At 52.1% G+C, this 22,216-nt stretch overlaps 1 protein-coding gene and 1 long non-coding RNA gene across 2 annotated transcripts; one reads left to right on the top strand and one right to left on the bottom strand.

The window, feature by feature from the left end:
- The first annotated feature begins 2,012 nt into the window (after positions 1-2,012).
- On the top strand, positions 2,013-4,612 carry DUSP1 (dual specificity phosphatase 1). The gene is made up of 4 exons (XM_042880652.1): positions 2,013-2,481; positions 2,597-2,745; positions 2,849-3,068; positions 3,585-4,612. Exons 1-4 carry the CDS (start codon positions 2,112-2,114, stop codon positions 3,953-3,955), a joined length of 1,110 nt encoding a protein of 369 aa, XP_042736586.1. The 5' UTR covers positions 2,013-2,111; the 3' UTR covers positions 3,956-4,612.
- A 10,545-nt stretch (positions 4,613-15,157) lies between these two features.
- Positions 15,158-16,527, bottom strand: LOC122185168. The gene is made up of 2 exons (XR_006180769.1): positions 16,468-16,527; positions 15,158-15,539 (listed from the first exon to the last, which is right to left on the bottom strand). It is a non-coding gene; the product is annotated as an uncharacterized LOC122185168 (long non-coding RNA).
- Positions 16,528-22,216: the final 5,689 nt, after the last annotated feature.

The raw sequence follows: 22,216 nt of genomic DNA, 5'->3' as shown, positions 1-22,216 counted from the left end.
AGCCCGTGCTCCCACTTGTGGAACACAGAGCTGTGGGTTCACAGCATCCCAGTGGGATCCCCTGGGAGAAAACACTGCTCCTGACCCCATGGATGTGATGTCCTTGCAGGGTGACACCTGACATTGAGAACATTTTCTGTAGGAAAAGATGATGAATAAAGGCCTGTCTTATGGACATCTGCTGCACTGTTTCCTTCTGTAAAAAGCTGGCAAGCAGTTGATCGCTGGTAATTCCTACTGTTCTGTTCCTTGGAGGAATCTGGAATGGCTGTTTGAGGTCAGTGGAGCCTGGCCATGTGCTGTCACAGTGGTATCACATCTTTGGGAAGGTTTGCCTCGGAGCACATCACAGGGGCACGCGCAGGCCCTCCCGTGTCCACATGCTGTGGAGGGACACGTGTCAGCCATCTGGCTGCTGGGGTCACAGCACTCACACCTGGCAATGGGTCACCGTGTCCCAGTAACCGAGCAGTGATTGTGTGGTCAGGCAGTCATTTCCCAGCACTGAAGCCATATGGATGTTTCTCCCACAATCTGTTTCCAACCTGCTGTTAAAAGAACAACAATAAATAAATAGAACACAATAAATAAATAGAACGAAAAGCACAATCCAGTGTTTATTTTTAAAGAATGTGTTGAAAAAACAGATTTGCTTTGAGACTGCTGTTCTGGCAAATAACACCCCGACGTTGCTCAGCAGAGTAGAGACATCTCTTCGGTAAGCGGGTGCCCAGGTCTGGTGCCCACTCACCCACATCCTTCCCTGTGTCCCCTCCTTCTGACACCCGTGGGGAGCGTGGAAAGCCCTGCAACACTCGACCCGATCAAGAGCCGGGCTGGTTTTAGGTTGGGATGGCTGAAGATTGGTGGAAAATGGTGGAAAAGCAACTGGAAAATTTGAGAAGGCTGAGAACTGACAGGCTGCTGGACTGGGCGCTGGGGAAGCACTGAAGTGGTGGGAGACGATGGCTTCACCCAGGGTGAAGAAAAGAAGCCTTCTGAAAGGAAGCGACCAGAGAAAGCTGCTGAGCAGGGAGATGCTGAACGGTGTGAGGAAGGAGCAAGGCAGGTGGTGCAGGGGAAGAGGAATTGCTGAGAAGGGACTGGGGAAGAAGGGCTGAAATCAGGGATGGTGCTGGGGCAGGCGTGCGGGGCAGGGGAGAAGTGCTGGGGAGGCAGGGGAAGTGAGCACAGAGCTGACGGGAAGCTGTAAGCAAGAAACAGCTGAGCGCTTTGGTGGAAGCTGGGCGCCCACGGAAAAAAGCAAACTTTTGGGAAGTGCAGAAACACTACCAAGGGGGAAAAACAGAGCTCCAACTGCTTCACTGCCGGTTACTGGGCTGCCCTGACTTCTGGGGAACTTGCTGTGCGGAAAATGAACCTCCCCAGATCTACTGCAAGATTTTCCTTACGTATGAAACATGAGAACAGCTCTCAAATATGTATACATTAAGCATCTATATGCAAATATACGCATACATGTGCATATGTCGATGTGTAGATGTGTCTGTACATGTGTATGCGCGTATGCACAAACACCAACCCCTGTATGCTTATCTTTATGTGCTGCAGGAAAACCAGCACGACCGCTCCCACGCCCGCATCCACTCACGGTGCCTCTGCTTGCACACATACATCTGAACACACGCGTGTGTGCATTTATGTACCCGTGTATGCATACATCCACAGCGTGTGCATGCATGCATGCCCGGAGATAAGATGTTAGCTATGCGCATTAACTTGTGTATGTTCAGGCACGAGTGAGCGTGTGCGCGTGTAACACGCAACGCGGCCCCTGTGCGCGCTCACACACAGCACCGCGCGCCCGCGCCTCTCAGCGCGCGCCGGCGCGCTCCGGTGGCCCGGCGGCAGATGACGTCATGCGGCCGGGCTGGGCGCGCCCTGTTTGGCGCGCCGCCAAGGTGACGTCTGCTCCGAGGATCACGTGACCCGGCCCCATTGAGAAAACGGCGGCCGCGCGGCGCGCCACTATATAAGGCGGGTTCGGGCGCACGGAGCCGCGCCGAGTGGCTTTTGAGCCTCGCTGTTCTGCGAGCCGCAGCGCATTGCTTCCCTGCGATCCGAGTCGAACGGAGCCGAGCGGCGGGGCCATGGTGAACCTGCGGGTGTGCGCGCTGGAGTGCGAGGCGCTGCGGGGGCTGCTGCAGGAGCGCGCCGCGCAGTGCCTCGTCCTCGACTGCCGCTCCTTCTTCTCCTTCAACGCCGCGCACATCCGCGGCTCCTGCAACGTGCGCCTCAGCACCATCGTCCGTCGCCGCGCTAAGGGCGTGCTGGCCCTGGAGCACGTCGTCCCCAACGAGGAGCTCCGCACCCGGCTGCGCCAGGGGCAGGTCCACACGGTGGTGCTGCTGGACGAGCGCAGCGCCGACCTGGAGCTGCCCAAGCGCGACAGCACGCTGCTGCTGGCCCTCGGCACGCTGTGCAGAGAGGCCCGCGGAGCCCGCATCTGCTTCCTCAAGGGTGAGTGCGCGGCCTCGGGAGCCGCCGCGGGACGGAGCCGACCCCGCCGCCGGCCGAGGGCTCTGCCCGCCCCGCGCCGCGCTCACCCCGCGCCTCTCTCCCCTCTGCCCCGCAGGAGGTTACGAAGCGTTCTCGGCCGCCTGCTCCGAGATGTGCACCAAACCCGCCGCCCCTACCGGTCTCAGCCTGCCCCTGAGCGCCAGCAGCGCGCCCGGCAGCGCCGACTCGGGGTGCAGCTCCTGCGGTACCCCCCTGTACGACCAGGTGAGTGCGGGCTCCGGGCCGGCGCTGCCCCGCCGCTCGCGGGCGAAAGGACGGGAGTCGTAAATCCGCCGAGCGATGTTAACGTCTGCCCCTCTTGTTTCAGGGCGGGCCGGTGGAGATCCTGCCGTTCCTGTACCTGGGCAGCGCGTACCACGCCTCCCGCAAGGACATGCTGGATGCGCTGGGCATCACGGCGCTGATCAACGTGTCGGCCAACTGCCCCAACCACTTCGAGGGGCACTACCAGTACAAAAGCATCCCGGTGGAGGACAACCACAAAGCGGATATCAGTTCCTGGTTTAACGAGGCGATTGATTTCATAGGTAAATGAGCTCTCCCTGCAATCCTTTTGTCTCGGATGACGTCCCCTCGGGAGTGATTTTTTTAGGGCATTGTTCTCTCCAGCGCAGCCTGCATTTGGGATTGGGGAACCTTTGTTGTTCGTTTAGATGTTCTCAGGGGATGCACCCATCACTTTCTCTGGGCTGAGAGAGGGCTAATCTTGGCTTTACCAAACCGTTAGAAATACTGAATCAAGAGAAATGGGTTCTCTAGAAAATTGCTAGTGAATTTAAGCGGATCAGTATTAAAGTAATCTTGCAAGACTGCTAAAGTGACCCGGAGGAGCTATTAGTGTAATTGGAATTGGAGCCCAGAATGAGAATAGCTAGACTGCAGCTTCCCTCAGGACAAAGGCTCTTTGTCTCCTAAGCACAGGACTCACCTATTGGGCTCCTAAGGAGGGGATGAAACAAAGAGATGAAAAGCAGCAGCCTTTGCTTTCCCACCTCCGGGGGCAGTGGGACCTGTTTGTTAACAGGGCACTTTAATTTTTTCAGATTCTGTTAAAAATGATGGAGGAAGGGTATTTGTGCACTGCCAGGCTGGCATTTCCCGGTCGGCGACCATCTGCCTCGCTTATCTCATGAGGACAAACAGAGTCAAGCTGGATGAAGCCTTTGAGTTTGTGAAGCAGAGAAGGAGCATCATCTCCCCAAACTTCAGTTTCATGGGGCAGCTGCTGCAGTTTGAGTCGCAGGTCCTTGCCCCCAACTGCTCAGCAGAAGCTGGGAGCCCTGCTATGTCAGTATTGGACAGAGGAGCATCGACCACTACGGTCTTTAACTTCCCAGTCTCCATCCCTGTTCACACCTCATCCAGTGCTTTAAGCTACCTTCAGAGCCCCATCACCACCTCCCCGAGCTGCTGAAAGGCAGGCAGAAGCACGGCTAGAACTCAGAATTCTTGTCTCAGAAGTGCAATAACTATGGGGACAGTATCATCAGCCACTTGTCCTGTGGGGAACCATCCACGTGTCCTAGAATGCTGTTGTACACAGAGGAGCTCACCAATATTCTGCTTGTTGCTGACTCCTGAAGCCAGTATTGGGGATGCCTACAGAGAGATCAGAGGATGCTGCGTTTTCCTGAGCTCTTCCCCTTGTCTTCTGTTTGTCCTAAGCCTGCTGCATGTCCAGTAGTGTGCTCACCAGTATTCCCATTCCTGGACACTTTAAGCAACACTGATGTTGTCCCCTTTCATGACAGTCCTATTTATTTATTTTTTGTTAGTGCATTGTTTTGCCTTCATGAACCTGAAGTTGCATTTCTAGAGAAACCAAATACCTCAGTATTTTTTTTTTTTTTTTTTTTGGTACTGTAATCCTATGTGTATATATCTGTCAGCTCTTCTTGTTTCCAAGCACTGACATGAAAGCACCGGGCGAGTGCTTCTTGAGTTGCCAAGGGTTGTATGTTTGATTTATTTATGATGTGAAATAATATATTTCTTCTTAGGAAGACATAGTTTTGTTACATGATTATAACTTTTTATACAAACAGAATAAATTATGATATTTCTAGTGAAAGCTGGATATACTTTAGAATCTTGGTGTGTTTTACTGTCCCTGAGCTTAACTTTAGAAGCTTCCAGAGGAAAGAAGTCTGAATTTCTGATGGAGTTTGACCTCAGGCAGTGTGATTAATGGGGGTCTTAAATAGATAGGAAAGTGAGTTTTGAAATCCTCACACTTGACTAGAAAGTTCTGCTGCTCCCTAACCTGAGCCCTTTGTCCCCCAATAATTGCATGCCATGGCAGACAGCCAGGGCCAGATCTCAGCTGTAGGGTGGCTTTGGCTGTGGTGGCGGCTGCAGAGCTGTAAGAGTTGTAACCAGCTGAGCATGGACTACAGGGGGTTTAAAAGAGTCCCAGGAAGGAAGAAGCTTCCTTATTGCTTGTTTGCTTTGAATGCCTTGAAGGTTAAGTCTAAAAATTAACCTGTTGCTAACTGATCTCCAGCATGCGTGAGGTTCTGCCAGCATGTTTTCTTTTTCTGTCATGTCTCTTAATTCCTTTTTGCAACCCAAACTCCCTCTGATCCCTACAGTGAGATATTTGGCTTACTGTACTATCTCTGTAAATAAACCAGGGCATAACAACAGATCAGGTAACTCACAGTCACCTAATTTTGTACCCAGACTGTAATAAACTCTCTCACTGCAGCTTCCCACTGGGCTGACTTTGACCCAGTGCTTAAGTTAAGGCAATGTGAGGAATTGTATCCAGAATAACCAAAGCCAGGTGAGCGCTGCTGGCAGCAGCTGTGGGGTGACAGCCAGTGGTGCAGGGTGGGGTGTGACACTGCTGTGAGAGGGAGAGCAGTGCTGCTGTGACATGTCTTAGCAGGGAGAGCTGGGCAGCTGGAGGCTTGCTTCCTTAGCATGTGGTGAGGGCAGTGCTGGCTGCTTGCATGTAGGAGAGCTCTGGGATAGTGGGTGCTCTGTCTCTGCCCAGGGAGCACCAGTCCCAACATCTCTGCAATTCAAGGAGCTGGTGCTACACTTGCCCCATCAAAAATGGATTTGCTGAGGTAAACAACAGAGGCTTACGATTCTTTGTGTAAAATCAAGGCAGCTTATTATTTACGATCCAAAGTCCAAGCTTATAGGTGGGGGTTGCTAAGCAGGAGACAGCTGCAGTCTCATTTATAACTGAGGACACCCTGAGCACAACTCCTGCTGAGACCCTGCACATTACCTGGAGCACTGACAGTGCTAAATCTACCAGCCTTCTTGCAGGAGAAGGTGCCCTTGAAGGCCGGGCTGCTGCGAGGCACTGCTGTGTTGGAAGCGCAGCCACATACGCAGCTCTGTCGTCAGCAGCCGCTGGCAGCTGGCAAGCTCCAGCCTGACGCTGAGGATGGAGCACATGGAGCAGCCAGAGGGGAGCAAGGAATGCTCCCTAGGCACCTAGAGCTGAAGATAAGAAAGACACCTTTCTGCAGTGTGAAGAAAAGTGCATTGTCCAGGTCTCTCGACCCTGCAAAGCCCTTTCCTCCTCCTGCAGAGGTCCCCTGCCAGGTTGAGCTGCTCCATGGGACTGCAATCCCAGTAAGATGCACGAGGCTGTTTCTGAAAATGTGAGCTTTCCTGCACCTGTGGAGCAAGCTTTCACCTTCAAAGCAAAGCAGGGCTTGTTCAGTGGAAAAATACAACCTTGGCAGCCCTGGCCACATAACTGATAAAAAGTCCTGCCTGCTAATCACAGTTCAAACAGAAATCCGCTCCCTGTCAGCTGGGGGAGCTTGTTTATGTGTTTCTTGGAACAATAAAACTCATTACCTGGCAGCCGATCAGCTTTTATAACCTAAGCAGGCACCTGATGGGGCAGAGCTGTGGCAGCACAAAGCACAGCCCTGTACCAGCTGGAGGCACAGCCCCCCAGCTCGGTGCAACATTCCTTACCTGTGCAGTGACCTCCTGCTGCCCCCCCAGCACTGCGGTGCCCCCGATTCCTGCAGGCTGTTTGCGGATGGGACCATGGTTGGAGCCCAAGCTGCTCCCAGTTTGGACAGATGAAGGATAAGGGGGAACAGCAGGCAGAAGCAGGAGGGTGGCAGCGGAGCACTGAGCTCTGCACTGGTACCACAGCGCTGGGGGAGATGGACGGACGGACGGACGGATGGATGGATGGATGGATGGATGCGGCTGAGCTGAGCTGAGCTCCCTGTGAATGTGCTGGAGGGATCTTTTCCCTCTTCTTTCCCTCTTTTATTCACTCTGTGTGGCTTTTACAGCTTGGAACTCCCATTTCCCTGGCTCTCTGCATGCCAGTAGTACTCAGCTGAACTCCTGCCCTCTCCAGCCCGGGACCCCCAAAAACTGAGCACTCAGCAAGAGTCTGTAGAGTTTCAGCTTATGTAAACCTGTCATTGTACAGTTGCTAATGTCCCCATGGAAACCACGAGGAGTTTCCCTTCACTGAGGACGGCACTAACATCACTTCCTGCTGCTGACAAACCAATTTGTCACAAAGTGATAGAAAGGCACGCTCCGTAGTTGCAGGAACTGGCTCTGGGCTTTGTTCCTCCCAGGCCAGAGCTGCTGGCTGTCCCTGAGGGCCAGCAGCAGCCAGCAGGCACAGACAGAGCATCCGTGTCAGTGCAGCACACAGAGCAGCAAGGACAGCCCCACACAGCTGTCCCACAAACCATCTCCCACCAGCACAGACCCCCAAATGATCCCAGTGACCCAGAGGTAAAACAGGACCTCCATGGGGACACAGCACGTAATAGCCCCAGTAAAAGGCAATAATAGAGGATGCGGAGTGCACGGTTATCTCATGACAAACAGACAGAGCTCCAGATTAGAGTGCTGGGGTAATCCCCTTGTCTCAGGGCTTTTGCCTTTCTGTTGTAATCAGCACTGTGAAAGGTGCTGGGTGTGCTGAAGCTTAGGGACTATCCTGCATTAGTCATCCTGGTATCTGAGCAGCAGGGCCACAAGGCTATGTTATGCATTTAGGTTGAAAAAGAACATTACATCCTGATCTCCATGGGCAAATCTAGTTTGCCCGCTTAGCACCTGTTTTTTTTCACTGTCTGGCTCCAGGGCAGCAGAAAGGATGCTGCAAGTCATTTGGAAATTGCATCTCAGTGCAGTCCCGGCTTCCCCAAATCCACTCCAATCCAAGGCTGGAGACAAGTCAGGGAAACAGTTAAAGCCTGGGCTCAAACTCACTCATGCTGAAAGAACAAGAACAAGACACGTGTGACCTCCCCTCTACGTGCTCTTTGCTATGTGCAGAGCACAGCCAAGGACAGGTGGGCACGGTTAGCACCCATCAGGAGTAAGTGGGACCAAGGTGTTAAAGGAGGGAAAGCCCACGTGGAGGGAGAGAGGTAGGGTCTAGTGCTCTGCTGAGTTATGTGGTACTGCTGTAAGGCTGTCGGCCTGGCCGGGGAGTGCCAGGACAGTTCCCTGTCCTGCTTTTGCTCAGGCTGAGGCCATACAACGCTGGGGGCAACACCCGTGGCACAGCTCTAGTACCCAGGAGGAGGGGCACAGTTACTCTGCCACTGGGCTGGGTGAAGAATTCCAATTCTGGGAGCTATTCCCCATGGTGGGATTGTGGTTCCCAGGGTTTCCAGCTACCATGGGGCTGAGCATCCCACCTGCAGGGCTTTGTGTGCCTCCAGCTCCGTGGGCACCCACAGCGCAGCTGGGACACAGCTCAGCCCATGGGATGAGGCCAAGCCCAGGATGCTGCCGGGCCGGGGGTTTCCTGCACAGCACGCTCAAGGTCCCGCGTTTGCGTGTTTCCTGTGCGAGGCAGAAATGAGTCGCTCTGGGCTTCCCCTCCTGGTGCTGCTGGGAGGCAGATGAGTGGGTGCGATGAGACACCCGGCACAGCCCGCAGGTGACTTCCAGCTCCCCTTCCACCGCCGTCGGCCTGCTGAGGGGTGGCTCTGCCCTCTGTGCTGTGCTGGAGTCGGAAGGGCTGAGGGCATTCAGCAGAGAGAGCCAGAAGAGGGGATGCTTGTGTACGTGTGTGGAAATGGGGATGGAGAGCAGCTAGTGAGCACAGATGTTAACATCTCTGTTGCATTTCCCTGGCTGACCCAGGGCTTGCTGTGTGCTCAGGGTGGATGAGTGAGGTCTGTGGGAACGGCCACTTCATCAGCTGGTTTGTTCCAAAATCCATGCAGGGACTATCCCACGTGCCACAGAAAATGCTTCATTTCTCAAAAACTGGTTGTGTGTGACACCAGTCCCCTTCATTTCAGTACCTTTTGGTTCCCAAACTGTGGGGCATACTTAAAAATAAAAATCAGAGCCTGAGGGCTCTGATATGATGTAGTCACTGTCTAACTTGGTAACCACTTGTCTACAAATATGGATATTTGAAAAGTAGTACGTATATGTGTGTGTGTGTCTTTCCTAGAGCCAAATATAAGTCTCACTTGTACAAAAAGAAAATAAACTACAGTGTGATTTAGAGTTCTAACTTCTGATATTAATTCATTTTGTTTGAACTGTGTTTTTTTTCTTCCGCCAGCACTTGTGGTAGATGCAGCTGAAATAACAGTTTTGGGTCTTTGATATACTGGAAAGAGGGAATTTCTTTTCAGTGTCTTCTTGTTGAAGGATTACCTCTGCTAAATGTGTTTCTGCATCAATATCTTGTTCTTGTAAATCTTGTTAGGGGTTTATTAACCTGCCGTGGAGTCAAGTGCCATGTGGTTCTGATGGCAGGTTGCTCTAATTCAGGGAGGATATACACTGCAGATGTTCATTAACTAATTGGTCAACTTGCAGACCAAGTAGAGGTTTCTTATTTCTTTCTGCAATGAAATCTTAATGATTGCAGGCATTTTTTTCAAGGGGCTTCTGCATGATGAATGTTTTAGAACTGCACCTGCCATTTATTGTATGTGATTGCGTATGCACGCAGGATTGAAAGCCACCTGTATGTGTCAAATGTCCACCAGCAAGGTGAAAACTTTTCTGCTTCTTACTGTTTTTGAGTGCCCATCTCACATCCACTGCCCAGGCTGTGGGGTCACTCTGCCTATAAGCAAGGGGCAGGTTGTGTTTTTTATTGGGTGAGCTTCAATGTTTTGTTAGAGGATGATTTCTTCTTGCTTGCTGTCAGAACAAGAAGTCAGCAGTCCTACATGCGTGTCGGCTGTGACAGCAGCAGTTGCGAACTCTGTCTGTGTCTGAGCACATGTGGAATTTCCCCCTGCGTCGCCGCGCTCTGCTTTGGTGTTGCAAGAGATCAGAGCTTGCAGTCAGCAGTCAGCAGCCACAGTGTGAGGGGACGCCGGGCTGAGCGGGGTCAGACAGCCACACCTGTGCGTCCGCTGCTTCTCCTACGGCCTGCTCCGGGCAGAGAGCTGAGGTGCCCGATGAGCTCTGCTGTGATGGGCGCAGGCAGAGCGGGCTGCTCAGAGCTGGGCAGGCACGTGAGCGTGGCTGATGGTGGGACTGCTGCTGCTGCTGCTGCAGCTAAGGGCTGGGAGCTGCGGGATGTCCTGCCCGAGCCTCGCAAGGAGCCAGCTGTGCAGCACATTGCAAACAATAGCTCCCACCCTTTCCTACCGACTGGGAGGAACAAAAAGAACAAAACTGTTTGCAAGGAGGAAAAAAACCCACCCTGTCGCTCCCTGTCTTTTGCTCTTCTGTCTCCCTTCTTCCTCCCTGCAGGATATCTGCCAGCACTGAACACACCCCAGGTTTCAGCACCTTCCCTTGCCCTTTTCTTGCCCACCAGCACCAAAGGAGATGGCCTTTTAGAACTGCCTTTTGTTCCTCTGTGTGCAGCTTCTCTTCCAAGTTCTGGGGCCAGCTGACGTCAGGGCTCTCCATTTGGGCTCAACGGCTGCTATCTGCAGCTGATGCCTTCCAGAAGCGGCAGGAACATGGATGGGGGGGTGGGAGGGAGGAAGGCGCAGTGTTGGGATGCGGCGCGATGCTGCCCACCACCCCTCCCTGGCAGGCACCAATTGGTTTGCTGAAGAGTACCATGGTCATTTATGGCCTTCTGTGGGCAGGACCTGCCCCCTGGCACCCTGTCCGTCTGTCCAAGCAGCTGGCAGAGCTGCGCGTGGCACTGTGAGCTATTTTTAAGGAGCCTGGGCTGCATCCCAAGTATAGCGTGCTCTATTTCTGGTGCAAAATGATCTTCCTGGGTGGGGGATGCAGGGATTTTTTCATATGAAATGCGTGGGTTTGGGCACACAGTCAGGGAGGGAAACAACTGGACGCAACTGGAAGAGAAGGACAAAAAAAGCAAGGAGGGTTGGTGGCTATGGAGTTTTTACCCAGAGCTCGGTGCTCAGTGCCACCACTGGGTGCTCACTGCCAGTGCTTTGCTCATGGATGAGGAATTTGAAGGTGCTGGGTTTGGTTTACAGCTGGGGTGTATTGAGGATACCACAGGGCTTTGCATTTGTTTGAAACAGGCTGTTGGGTGAGCTTCAGATTCCAATACATTTAGCAGGGCTAAAAGGATGAACAAGGACGCTAAATGCAGAGCATAAGCTTGCTGGTTGCTTTCACCAATTTAGGACCCCTCCAGATTGACTGAATCTCAAGGGCAGCAGGACATTTTTTTTTTTTTTTGCTGGAGCTTAAAGAAATTCCAATAAAGGAATTAATCAGAAAGAGTTGTTTGTTTACTATACGCCTTGTAGTAGCATCAAGATGCCCTGAATAGTGCTGCAGGCTTAGTAAGGATGTTACGCTGGCAGGGTATGGGAGGGAATGGCTCTGTTCCTGCAACCAGGTGCTTTAGCAGATGGGTAGGATCATAACCCACAGCCTGCTCAGTGCAGGAACCTATTCTGCAGGTGAAAATCTCCATACATGGCCACAGATCAATGCCAGCACAACCTCTGCTCCTGCACTGGAAACTGGAGGTCTGAAGTTGTTCCTATTCTTACAGCACAGGTGGGCTGCTAAGTGCACAAAGGCTTGTGGGAAGAATGTAAGCTCCTTTCCTTAAGGCTTTCAGGAATTTGCCATTCTTAATTTTTCAGCTAACTTGGAAAGACTGATGTCCCTCAAACCCAATCCTGGCTGGAGGTGGCACAGCAGTGCTGTGACTGCAGCACTAACGCTCACCGAAGTTCTCCGCTCTGCTCTCACCTCTGCTCACCTGTGCACCAGAAAGACCTTTTCTAAACTCATAAATCCCACCTGGAAACGTCTGGTGTTTCCAAAGCATAGGGAAAGGCTGATGGCAGCTTTTCCTTTCAGGTGGTCTGGGGGAATGTTTACTTTTCTGAGGCTGGATGACATTTCCATTTTCTGGTTTCCAATCAGGGCTGATTTAATGCCGTCTACAAATAATCACTCGGCTCCTGCAGGTAGGGATGCACAATGCTTCCTTTCCACCTCCTGCCAAAGAGCAGAAGGAAGAGGGAATAATAACATTTAGAAAGAGAACGAGGTCTGTTTGTAGGTAGAGATGCAGATTCAGCAGGCCGGGCTGGAGCATATGTTTCCCATCACATTTTCTGGTTACCAATAGTAGCAGATGTAAAGACACAACCCAATATCTGTGGCCAAAACAGACTATTCTGATCATCAATCTAAGGCCCTCCCAACCTCGCATTGAAAGATGTGTCCCTTTCTGAAGGGCACTTCTGAAGAAAGATTTCAAAGGATGGAGATACAATTCTTGTAGAATTTTTGGACGGTGCTTTAGCAGACAATCAGAAATCATTGATTCTTAACGTGGTTTACTTACACCAGTTCACCTCCTGCTTTTCTAACTCAGTTTACTTTTCTCTGAAGTGAAGACTGAGATGCTAAGCCTTACTGCTGTCAGCTTTAATTAGGCAGATGACCAGCTGGTGACAGCACACATCCACCAGGCTTTTTCCATTGGGCTTTTTAAGAGGAGCTGGGGAGGACTGGCTTGCAGGGAGGTTGCTTTCTGTTGATGGTGGTTTTTTCTTGCACAGGGAGGTGAGGTTCTGGGTGGAGAGCTGTAAAGCAGTGCAGCAGAAAAAGAGGCTCAAATGAGAGAATAAGGAATGTTTGTGCAAGGCAAGGGAAATGCAGATGCTGGGGGCAATTAAACTACTGGGTTAGGAAGAGGGCAGAACTGGTACAGCAGAGAATGAATCTGCAATGTGAGAAATAGTCCTTGGATGCTAGAGACACTCCACAATGTGAATTCCAAATCCATCACAATGGATGCTGAGAGTGAGCTAAATTTCGAGATTATTGGGCAGAGCGTCAAGATGGGAGAAAGGGGAGAAATGTGAGGGGGGTGGTATGAATGAACCAAAGACATTTGTGGCAAGGAGAAGGAAAGAGGCAGAAAGGATGGGGCTGGGAGCAGTGTGATAGAGAGAACTTCCAGTGCTGCCAGGTTGGAGCAGGGACTCAGGGACAGGAGAAAATAAGGCTTTTTTCCTGTATTTTAAATATCCCCATTGTGCAGAAGGGAAAAAAACTTGCATCTAATATGTAAGGGTGAGTGCAGCTTACCTAAGTCAGGTTAGAAAGTGTCAGAACAAGGTGAGAGGTGTGGAATATGGGCTTTCACTCAGAGCTGACCATTTGGGTCATGCTGGGTCCTTCAGTGAGAGAGCTCTGCATTTCTGAGCAGCACTCTTGTTTTCAAGTTATTCTTCTGTTTTGGGAGGCTCACCAAAATCTCTGTTCCTCAATGTCAGAGCCCTGTGAAGGTTAGCAGTGCGCTGGTGTTCCAGCCCTGATGTTTCTCTCCCATGGGCAGATGCTGCATGTGGTCTCACAGCACTTGCAGCTTTCCAGACATTTATTCCTTATGGAAGTGGGAGGTGCAGAAATAAAGACTGAAGTTGAAGCTGAGTTCAGGCAAAATTGCAGAGCCATGTGCCATCTTATGTTGGTGATTTAAGAATTCTATTGACAGCACTGGAGAGTGTGAAATTCATCACTGTTTGCCTAAGCCTCTCCCTGCTGTTGCAGCCTTGGTTGCATTGTTGCTCTGCTTCCCCCTGGCACTTCTGAGGGACAGTTTAACCCCTGGGGTCCCATGGACCAATTCTCTCCTATTTTGTCCTCCCCACCATGACAAAAACAGGTGTAAGATATCACCATGTCAGAAATCTCTTCTTTTGTCTCCTTTTCACAGGGCAATAACTGTTCTGGAACTAGGAACTGGACAAAATGGACCAGTTCTGTGCCCTCCTCCTACTGTGTTTTTTAACTTTTTATTTTCCCATTCCATTTCAAGACAGTGCTGGGACTCGGAGAGACAGCAAAGCAACAAGACTTGGCTGTGCTGGAAGAGCAGTGGCTCGGTGGCTGCCTGCAGGAGCACAATGGCACAATGGCCGTGCCTGAGCTGCCACTTGTCACAGCAATGGGGCTGGGCCGTGGATGCAACGCGCTGTTTGCCCCGTTGCCTGGTAGCTGCTGTGATGTGTTTATCCTCATCCTGGGCCGCCTGAACGGCTGTTCCTTCTGCTGCAAAGTTCACGTGAGGTCCCACAGATCACAGGCTATAAGAAGTGATGGCCTGGCCAACTGTTCTGCTGGGGGCTGCGTATGCAGTAGGAGTGCAGAGACCATGCAAGGTGCAAAGGATACCTGGGTGGCTACAGATCCTGCTTGCCAGCTGAGCAGCCAGCTCCTCCTTTGTGGTGACTGTGCCGGCATCACCGCCTGCATGGGAGGTGTCCATCGCTGCTCTCCTTGTTGAGCTGTCCCTGCACACAGCTGATGTGTGGGGAGTGCGGTGCTCGCAGCGCTATGGCAGGGCAGGGAGCAGCACCTGGGGCTGGGCACAGAGCAAGGGAGGTCAAACCGGGCCAGTGACCACCTCACTGCTGTGGCCCCATCCCACCCAGCCCCTCTCCAAGAGCCCAAGGTGTCCAAGAGGAAGAAGAGATGGTTGGACAGGTGGTGAAGCTGCTCACCAAACTCCACATGCACCATGGGAGGTGCTGGCTGTGTCAGGAACCCCTCGGTGACCCTCAAGGGGATAAGTTTCACATCAGAGAGGGCTGTGTGAGACCACCAGCTCCCCCTGTGCCACTTGGAGCTGCCTGCATCCCACAGGTGCCCGGTGCAGCCGAGCTGGGCAGCTCCAACCTCCTGTCGTGCCCAGCTCAGAGGCACGGCCAGCCGGACCCACGCGTGCCCCACTCCCCCTGCGTCCCCTGGAGGGGGGCTGTTTGCGCAGGGCCCGGGGTGGAGAGCCTTCCTGCCGGCTGGGGGTGACGTTGGCTCTGCAGGAAGGAACGGCGGGTTCCTGAGGGAACCAGGGACATTCCTCCCATAGCTGCGCGGGGCCCCTTGCGTCCTGCAGGGCGCTCAAGCTATTATTGAAGCCCGTTGCTGTGGCACACTTCCAGGCCTGTATTTCTTTTCACATCGGAGGCTGGAAGCAGCTCCCTCCCCCGCCTCCCCCCGAAGAGTTTGTCCAGAGCCTTCTCGAATGGGCTGTACTTTTCCAGCGTGGGGCGGAGGAAGCCCTGCAGCTCCTAGGAAGGTTTGGGGAAAGAAGACGAGGAGATGTGTGGGGTTGGGCTGGAATTCAGGGTCCTTATGAGGAAAGGCACCTGCGTCCTTGTGCCCCACACCCCTCTTTCTATGCACTGGTGTTGGTTGAAATAATGTCCTGAGGTCACAGATCATAAGAAACATTTAATCAAAGTTTTGCTCCTTGTTGCGTTTTGTTCACTTCTGTGTTTGCAAACATTCTCCTTTTTGCAGCAGCTTTATTTCATTCCTTCTTTTGCCTTTGGAGGACACTAATAATTTTTTGGTCAACGGCTTTGGCTGCTGCAGTTAGGTTTCTGTGATGGGACCACATGCTCGTCCCCTCCACATCTGCCTCCTGGGGCCAGATTTCTTCTGCCGGCTCAAGTCAGCACTGGCAATCGTTGGGACGATTTCTGTATATGGACATTTCTGCCCTAGAGAGCCGCGATGCTGAGATGTCTCAGAGTTTTTCACTCACACAACAGACACCAGGTCCCTCTGGAAGGCAGCGCTTGAGGCTGAAACTGAAAGTTCGGAGAGAATGAGTCATCGGTGCCCTGGTAACGTTGGCGAAAACCAGCCTCAAACATGGCACAGCTCAAGGTTTTGCAATCCCTGCAGCCACCCCCTCACGCAGAGCAACCAGGGTGGGGGGTGGGGGAGAAGGATCTCTGTTAGAGAAGAGGGAAGGTGAGGTGCAGGGGAGACCCCCAAGTCTCTCAGGCACAAATGCGTTGGAGTGACGTGTCCACATCTCCGTGTTGCTCCCTCTCCCCCCACATCCCGAGGGTGTTCTAACACTGTAAGGCAATCTCTCTGCAGATTCCTGATCGGGGCGGTGGACGTCCACCACTCAGGCATTGTGTCTGAGGGTCTCCATGCAGCAGTTTCACCCTAGTGCCTGCTGTGCTGTGATAGCAAACAGCCCAAAAGCTTCAGCTGGTTTCTGTGTAGTGTTGGGCTTGGGGACAGGCTCACAGCCTCAGCTATAAGCAATGCCTCATCCCTACATTCACTGTCTTTGGGAAGGTTCTGAGCCCAGTTCTGTCTTACTCAGGCCAGAGCCTTCCCCGAGCAGTGTGGAGCTGTGCAGTGAAGCTGCCCCTGTGTTGTCCCTCCCGGCAGGGCCGCTTTAACTCCTTCCAGATTAGCAGGGCTCACGTCAGCGCCTGGAGTGGGAAGCAGCTGTGCTTAACCACCGCAAAACATAGCAACAGCAACAGCAGGGCCTGCGCCCGTGCCAGCAAAACCAGCACTGGGCGAACCCAAACCAGTTCTTCAGGCTTGCCTGGGCTTTGCAATGTGAAAGAGGCAAAGGGTGGGCCGGGCTGGGTGCTCTGTAGGCTCCCAGCCTGTCAGCAGAGGCCTGGGGCACTGCTGGGCCCTGGCAGGAGCCATGGCAATGCCTGCACGGTGCTGAGGGAGCTCCAGAGTGGGGATCCAAACCCTCACCTGGAGCAGAGGGTAGAGCTCTTGTGCCAGCGCCAACCCACTGATCCAGCTGTCCCATGGAGCTCCAGAGGCACTGTCCTGCCCTCTGCTCATCCAGCACAGGACAGACAGAAACCATGACCAGCCCCGGCCCACCTCCTAACAGTGATAGGCAGGTGGGTCGGCTGATGCAAGAGCTGAGATTAATGCTATCGTAACTTCCAGTGCTATTAGTAGTTAGGAAAACAGGCTGGCCTTTCAGAACCCACTTGCACAATTTGGCTCTTCTGACCCTTCTGGCCATATATTCTCCAGCTCCCTGAGTCCTGCAGGACACGCTGTTTCCTTTCACTGCACCCCAGCTGCTCGGCCATTTATAACCTCCACCTCAGCTGGCTGGGTCTCATATTTTGAAGCAGCACGACAGAGCCGGACTGCTTAGCTTTCCTTCTCTGCCTCCTCCCACATGCCTTGGTTGCAGAACCTCCAGCACTTCCCCTTCCCACATGGAATAAGCTCTCATGGCGCAGCAAAACGCAGCCCACAGTGCTGCTCTTACTTGCTGCTTGATCTTTGTTTTTGGACTTTACAGGCACCTGTTGCAAAGCAAGGCCCCTTCCTGCCATGTGCTCCCCCTGCCTGGGAGCAGGGCAAAGCTTGGGGCGAGACTTGTCCCTGTGGTGCCATTGCCCGTGTCCCCTGTGTCAGCAAGAAGCTCTGAACTGTGTGGTCTCAGAGCTGCTTGGTCCCAGGACACCAGGACACACGTGCTTAGACAACTCAAGGGTTTTATGGTTGGAGTCTAGAAGCAAATGCAGACTGCAGAAAGAGCTAAGGAGGGAAAAGCAGATTATGGCCGCAGTCAGAAGCCATGCTGACACATTAAGGGGATGATGCTGGGATACTGACAGGACACCTGGAGCCTGCTAACGAACCAAAAGCGAGTCAGGTAACTCTCTTCAGCTCAAATTTGGCAATCTGGGGAGGAAACCTCAGCTCTGATGGTGTGCATGTCCCCCAACAGTGTCACCACTGAGCAGCACTACTGAGTGACTACACCTGATGTGCATGGACCTGGTTTGCCAGCAAACATGTAGCCACTCTGTTAGACATTGCGTCAGCACAGTGACCACCGCAGAGACAAGGCAAGGCGCTGTGATCTCAAGCTCTTATTCAGACAGTAGTCACATCAATGTAGATCTTGACGTGCTTTGTTGAGGTGAGTCTCCATCAGCTTTACACAGAGGAAAGAGGTGACTGAGTCATGAGGTAACTTGTGAAAAATCATCCAGAAAGTCTGTGATGTTTGGGGGGGAGAGAGAGAAACGGGGCTCGTGTCTCCTGAGTCCATCTGCCAGCTCCAGGCAGCAGCTGCCACTGCTTTTATCAGCTTCCATGTGCTACAAAATGTTCCTCAGCACATTTTCCACTATTTTTTTTTCCATTCTAAAAGAGAGGCTACTAAGATCGAATGACTCACGCTGAGCCAAAGCAGAAGTTGCAGTCACATACCTTACACATCTGGACTCCCAGCCCTATGTCAAACTTCTGAAACTTCTTATGGATTGCTCTGAAGCCTGCAATGTTATTCCACGGTTTCATGGCATTAAGGGATGGATGAACAGTTCTAAACTGTTTGTCTTCAACACGCAATGAGGAAAATGCCATACCTTAGTTTTCAGTCTTGGAGAAAGACGTGTGAGAACCCCAGTGCTTGTAAATTTGGCTTGGGGTTTTTTATCTCCTACCATGGACTCTTGTACAGTGCTGCTGTTACTGCCAAACCACTGTTCCTATTCAAACCAAAGTGGTGGGTGGAAGCCAGCACACCCACAGAAGACATGATCCCTCCTTCAGAGAGGTCTGTCTCGTCCAGCTTTGCTGTCACATTAGCTGAGAGGGGCTTTTTTTAGTTTCCTTCTCACACAACACACTCTAAAATAGCTACCACAGAATGAATAAATAAATAGCTGCCAAGAGTTTAAATGTGGCTACCTTGCTCATGGTGTTTTTTAGAAGTAGCTTCTTTCCTACATAGACATCTTTTTCCATGCTGAATTTAAGGACACTCATCTGCAATTCCTGGATATTGTTAGGCCAGAACAATGTCACTGAGGGGGCTGTGGGCAGCTGGGGTCAGGGGGAGCAGGTGAATGGGCCCAGGGAGGAGCTTTCAATAAGGACATCCTGCACAGGGTGCATGGTAGTCCTCAGTGCAGCAATATTCCCTGTGCTATGGAACTCAAAAAGCATTTACTTCACAGTTCACATGTCCCAGGCCAAGAATATACATGTCCACCCTTGAAATATCTCTAGGGTGAAAAGCACCGTAGAAATATCATCCTGTCATGCTCAGCTTGATGGAACTTGGAAGTGATTGGGATCTGGTCTTGGGTATTGCTCTATGAGTAATAACCAATTTGTAATCAGCAGGATGTTCTTCTCCATCCCTGTATGTCTTTCTGCCATCTGTTGGATCTGAGGCACAAAATAGGATGACTCTGTACAGCTGGCGGAGGCTGGCTTTGTTGGTATCTGGGGGGCAAAAGCCTGGGACCAGCAGTGTGGAACTGCCAGTGACTTCATTCCATGTGGCCTGCAGCCACTTGGGGTTATTTTGGTCTTTTCTTGTTGTTTTTCCATTCTTTTATCAGATGACATTTAGGAGTGTGAAGATGCGTGACCTACCAGAGATGTTTGAAAAGTTTGCTATGGTCTCAGCGAGGATGTCTCCTTCCTTCCTGCCTTCTCCTCTCCTAGGGCAGACTGTTTGCAGTAGGGAAGGCTCGTCTGCCTGACAGTGTCTTTCACCAGGCGCTGTGGTTACTCAGAATGCTGCCCCAGACTGAAACCTTCCCCAGAGTTTCTGCAAAGCACTGTACCAACGTGAAGGTGTTTGGCCCTGGGGAGGGCTCTCCGGCTGGAAGGATGCCATCCTTCTGCTGGTGCTGGCTGCCCTGCCGTCAGTTCTGTGCATCCAGAACAGCAACGTCAACGCACAGAGGTGAACCCCGAGATATTCGCAGAGCTGTGGGCGAGCAGCAGATGTAACGAGCCCACTCCCATCAGCTAAGCTGCGAGAGAATCTGACTTGCCGCAGAGCGGACCGGGACCGCTGTCAGCCCCGACTCACCCCGTACATCCCAGGCTCAGTTCGTAAACTTTGCTGCGGGTTCGTAGGGACGAGCTTCCCTCTAGCGGAGATCCAGGCAGCTGCCGGCACAGCGCGGCGCTCAGCCCGGCTCGGCTCCCTGCCCGATCTGCAACGAGGAGGGTGATGGTGATGTAATGGAGCTACAACAATGCTTGCAGAGCGGTTTTAGTTTTCCGTTTGTGTTCTTAAAGATAAGTGTCTGTTTAATTCCCACAGCATCCTGAGCGCAGGATTTGTTGTTGTCGTTATTTTGTGCTTTCAGGGGGAGAAAATGCTGGAAAGTCTTTGCTTGGTGAAGTCATCTGAGGTTAGAACTCCAGAGATGCTGGAGGGAGGCTGATCTGTCACATCACTCAGCTGTTATTCATAGAAAGAACACTTTTTTGTCGTTCTGCAAGTGGCCCTTAACAGAGCTTCACACTGAAAAATGTAAAGTGACTTGATGTATACTCTATGCTCTTCAGCAGCATCTTACTGAGGGCATGGGGGAATAATGCAGAAAATCTGAGCACGCCCTAACACCACAGCACTGGGAGACATGGGGCTTTGTACCAGGTCTGCTGCTGAGAGACCTCACGGGAAGCATTGCTCCTCCTGTTCCCTGGGGATGGCGTACCTTTCTGTGGTTTGGGGATCAAGCTTTGCAGAGCGCTTTGAGGTCTGCTAACAAAATAGTTATGTCAGAAGCTAAGCATTCATATCATTATTGCTACAGCTTTCAGTGTTTCGGAATGGAAGATACACATTTTTTTTCCCCAGGATTATAGTGTAACACAACCAAACATTTCTCCTTGCAGGACAATGGGGCATGGAATCAAGATGACTTCTCCACAGCTACATGCCAGTTCAAGGACAGGCAATGCAGTGGCTCTGTGTGCAAACATACACAACTGCAGGGACTGGACAGAGAACATGGATGCACCCTGGGCGGTAGCTGCAGTGCTCTGCTTATGTAAGCTCTGCTCTCTTTTCTGTTCGTTTAGCGTAGTGTGTTATTCTTCCAGTGCTTCCAGAGCAAGAGCTAAAGGGAAGAAGAATGCAAAGGGCACATTTTGTTACTTGCTGAGGTAATTCACTGTCCTGCTGCTCAGGGAATCTGGCCTCACATAACCCACAGATCGCATCCTCCTGCTTCTGTAAGCAATGAGGACGGGGCCGGCCCTGACCCTGCTGGACCCACCCCTGCAGAAGTGGCTGAGTGTGTGAGTGAGCTCCAAAACCTCCTTGCTTCTTGTTGGGAAAGCTGTGGGCTGCACCATGCAGCTGGAATAGCTGGCCGACTCGTGGTGCAGATGCTGCATCCCTAGAGCTGAGGTGTGATTGCTTATGGGACCTAAAGCTTTCCTTTCTGAAGTCTCTTGGTTCCAGTCCAGTAATGCATGCTGAGGGCTAGCACTGCCTGACAGCTGCTCTGTGGTCTTGGTATGAAATGAGCTGGTGAACTTCAGCTTGGATCCCAATGGGGACAGATGTTCATGTTTTAAGAAACCATCACTGTGGTCTTTACTAGCCAGACTGCTTCTTGGCAACAGTAAGAAGGTCAGAGCTTGAATAAGCACATAAGAATTGCAAAAAAAGGTCAGGATCAATGCATTTTGGCTCCAAATCTGCACGGGAAATCTGCTCTTTGTGATATTGTAACTGTGGAAATACATTATGAAAATTTACCCTAATCAGGCCTTCTTCCAAAGCACAACAGCAACACAGGAACTGCGCAGAACGGCACAAGGGCTGATTTAGGCAGTGTGATGCTGGACAGCCCTTTGTCTGAGCCACAACATCACTTTCCAGACTGCAGCTCTGCCAGGACCAGCAAGTGTGGCTGAACCTTCTGGCAACCCTATGTCCCAGCAACAGTTCTGTCAGCAATGGAGCAAAGTGAAGATGGGTGTTGGTTGCATCCTCCCCTGCTGGTTTCTGTTTCTGTCCTCAGAGCACAGCGCTGGGCTCCCTTCAGCTTCTCCAAGTGCCCAGAGAAAGGGACAGAGCCTGGAGAGAGGAGGAGCAGGAACCTTTCCCAGCTTCCTGCTCCTCCTGGGGACAGCCCGCCAGCTGCTTCAGCAGGGCTGGGACAAGCTGGAGATAAAAGCAGGCTGTTCTGATCCACCTGGAAATACTCGCTGGGGCTGCAGGGGCTGAGGTCTGAACTGCAGGAAACAAGATGGCTGAGTAATGAAACATGCTGAGCATGCCAACCAGATGGCTGCAGGGCCAATTTCCCTGGCAGTGGGGTGATCACCTGGCGGTAGGCAGCCATGGGTTCACTGCTTCTGAATTCAGGTTCCCATTGCACCTGCTTAGGTAGCTGCAACTTCCCTGTTATTAGAGGGCTGGGAAAGCTTCTCAGGCTGCTACTCACCCTCCTCGGGAATGACAGCATGTCTGTCTTCTGCAAACAAAGAGAGAAAGACGTCTCTTTTGCTTTGAGAAAGTCTGAGAACCAAGCACCCTTTTGTTGTCACTGCTGCAGTTACTCAGGGCTCCAGCTCGCCTCCTGCTGCTAGTTCGGGCTTGCTAGGGACGCCACAGGATCAGCAGTTCTGCGCCGTGCTGCCGCTGTTTGTGTTCCAAGCGCTTTTATTAGAAACCCGAACTGCTCGAGTGACCCTAAACCCG

This window comes from Lagopus leucura, unplaced genomic scaffold, assembly GCF_019238085.1.
Source record: "Lagopus leucura isolate 7727_CA_CO unplaced genomic scaffold, USGS_WTPT01 Super-Scaffold_100027, whole genome shotgun sequence".
Classification (NCBI taxonomy): domain Eukaryota; kingdom Metazoa; phylum Chordata; class Aves; order Galliformes; family Phasianidae; genus Lagopus; species Lagopus leucura.
This window is presented reverse-complemented; position numbering and strand designations above follow the sequence as displayed.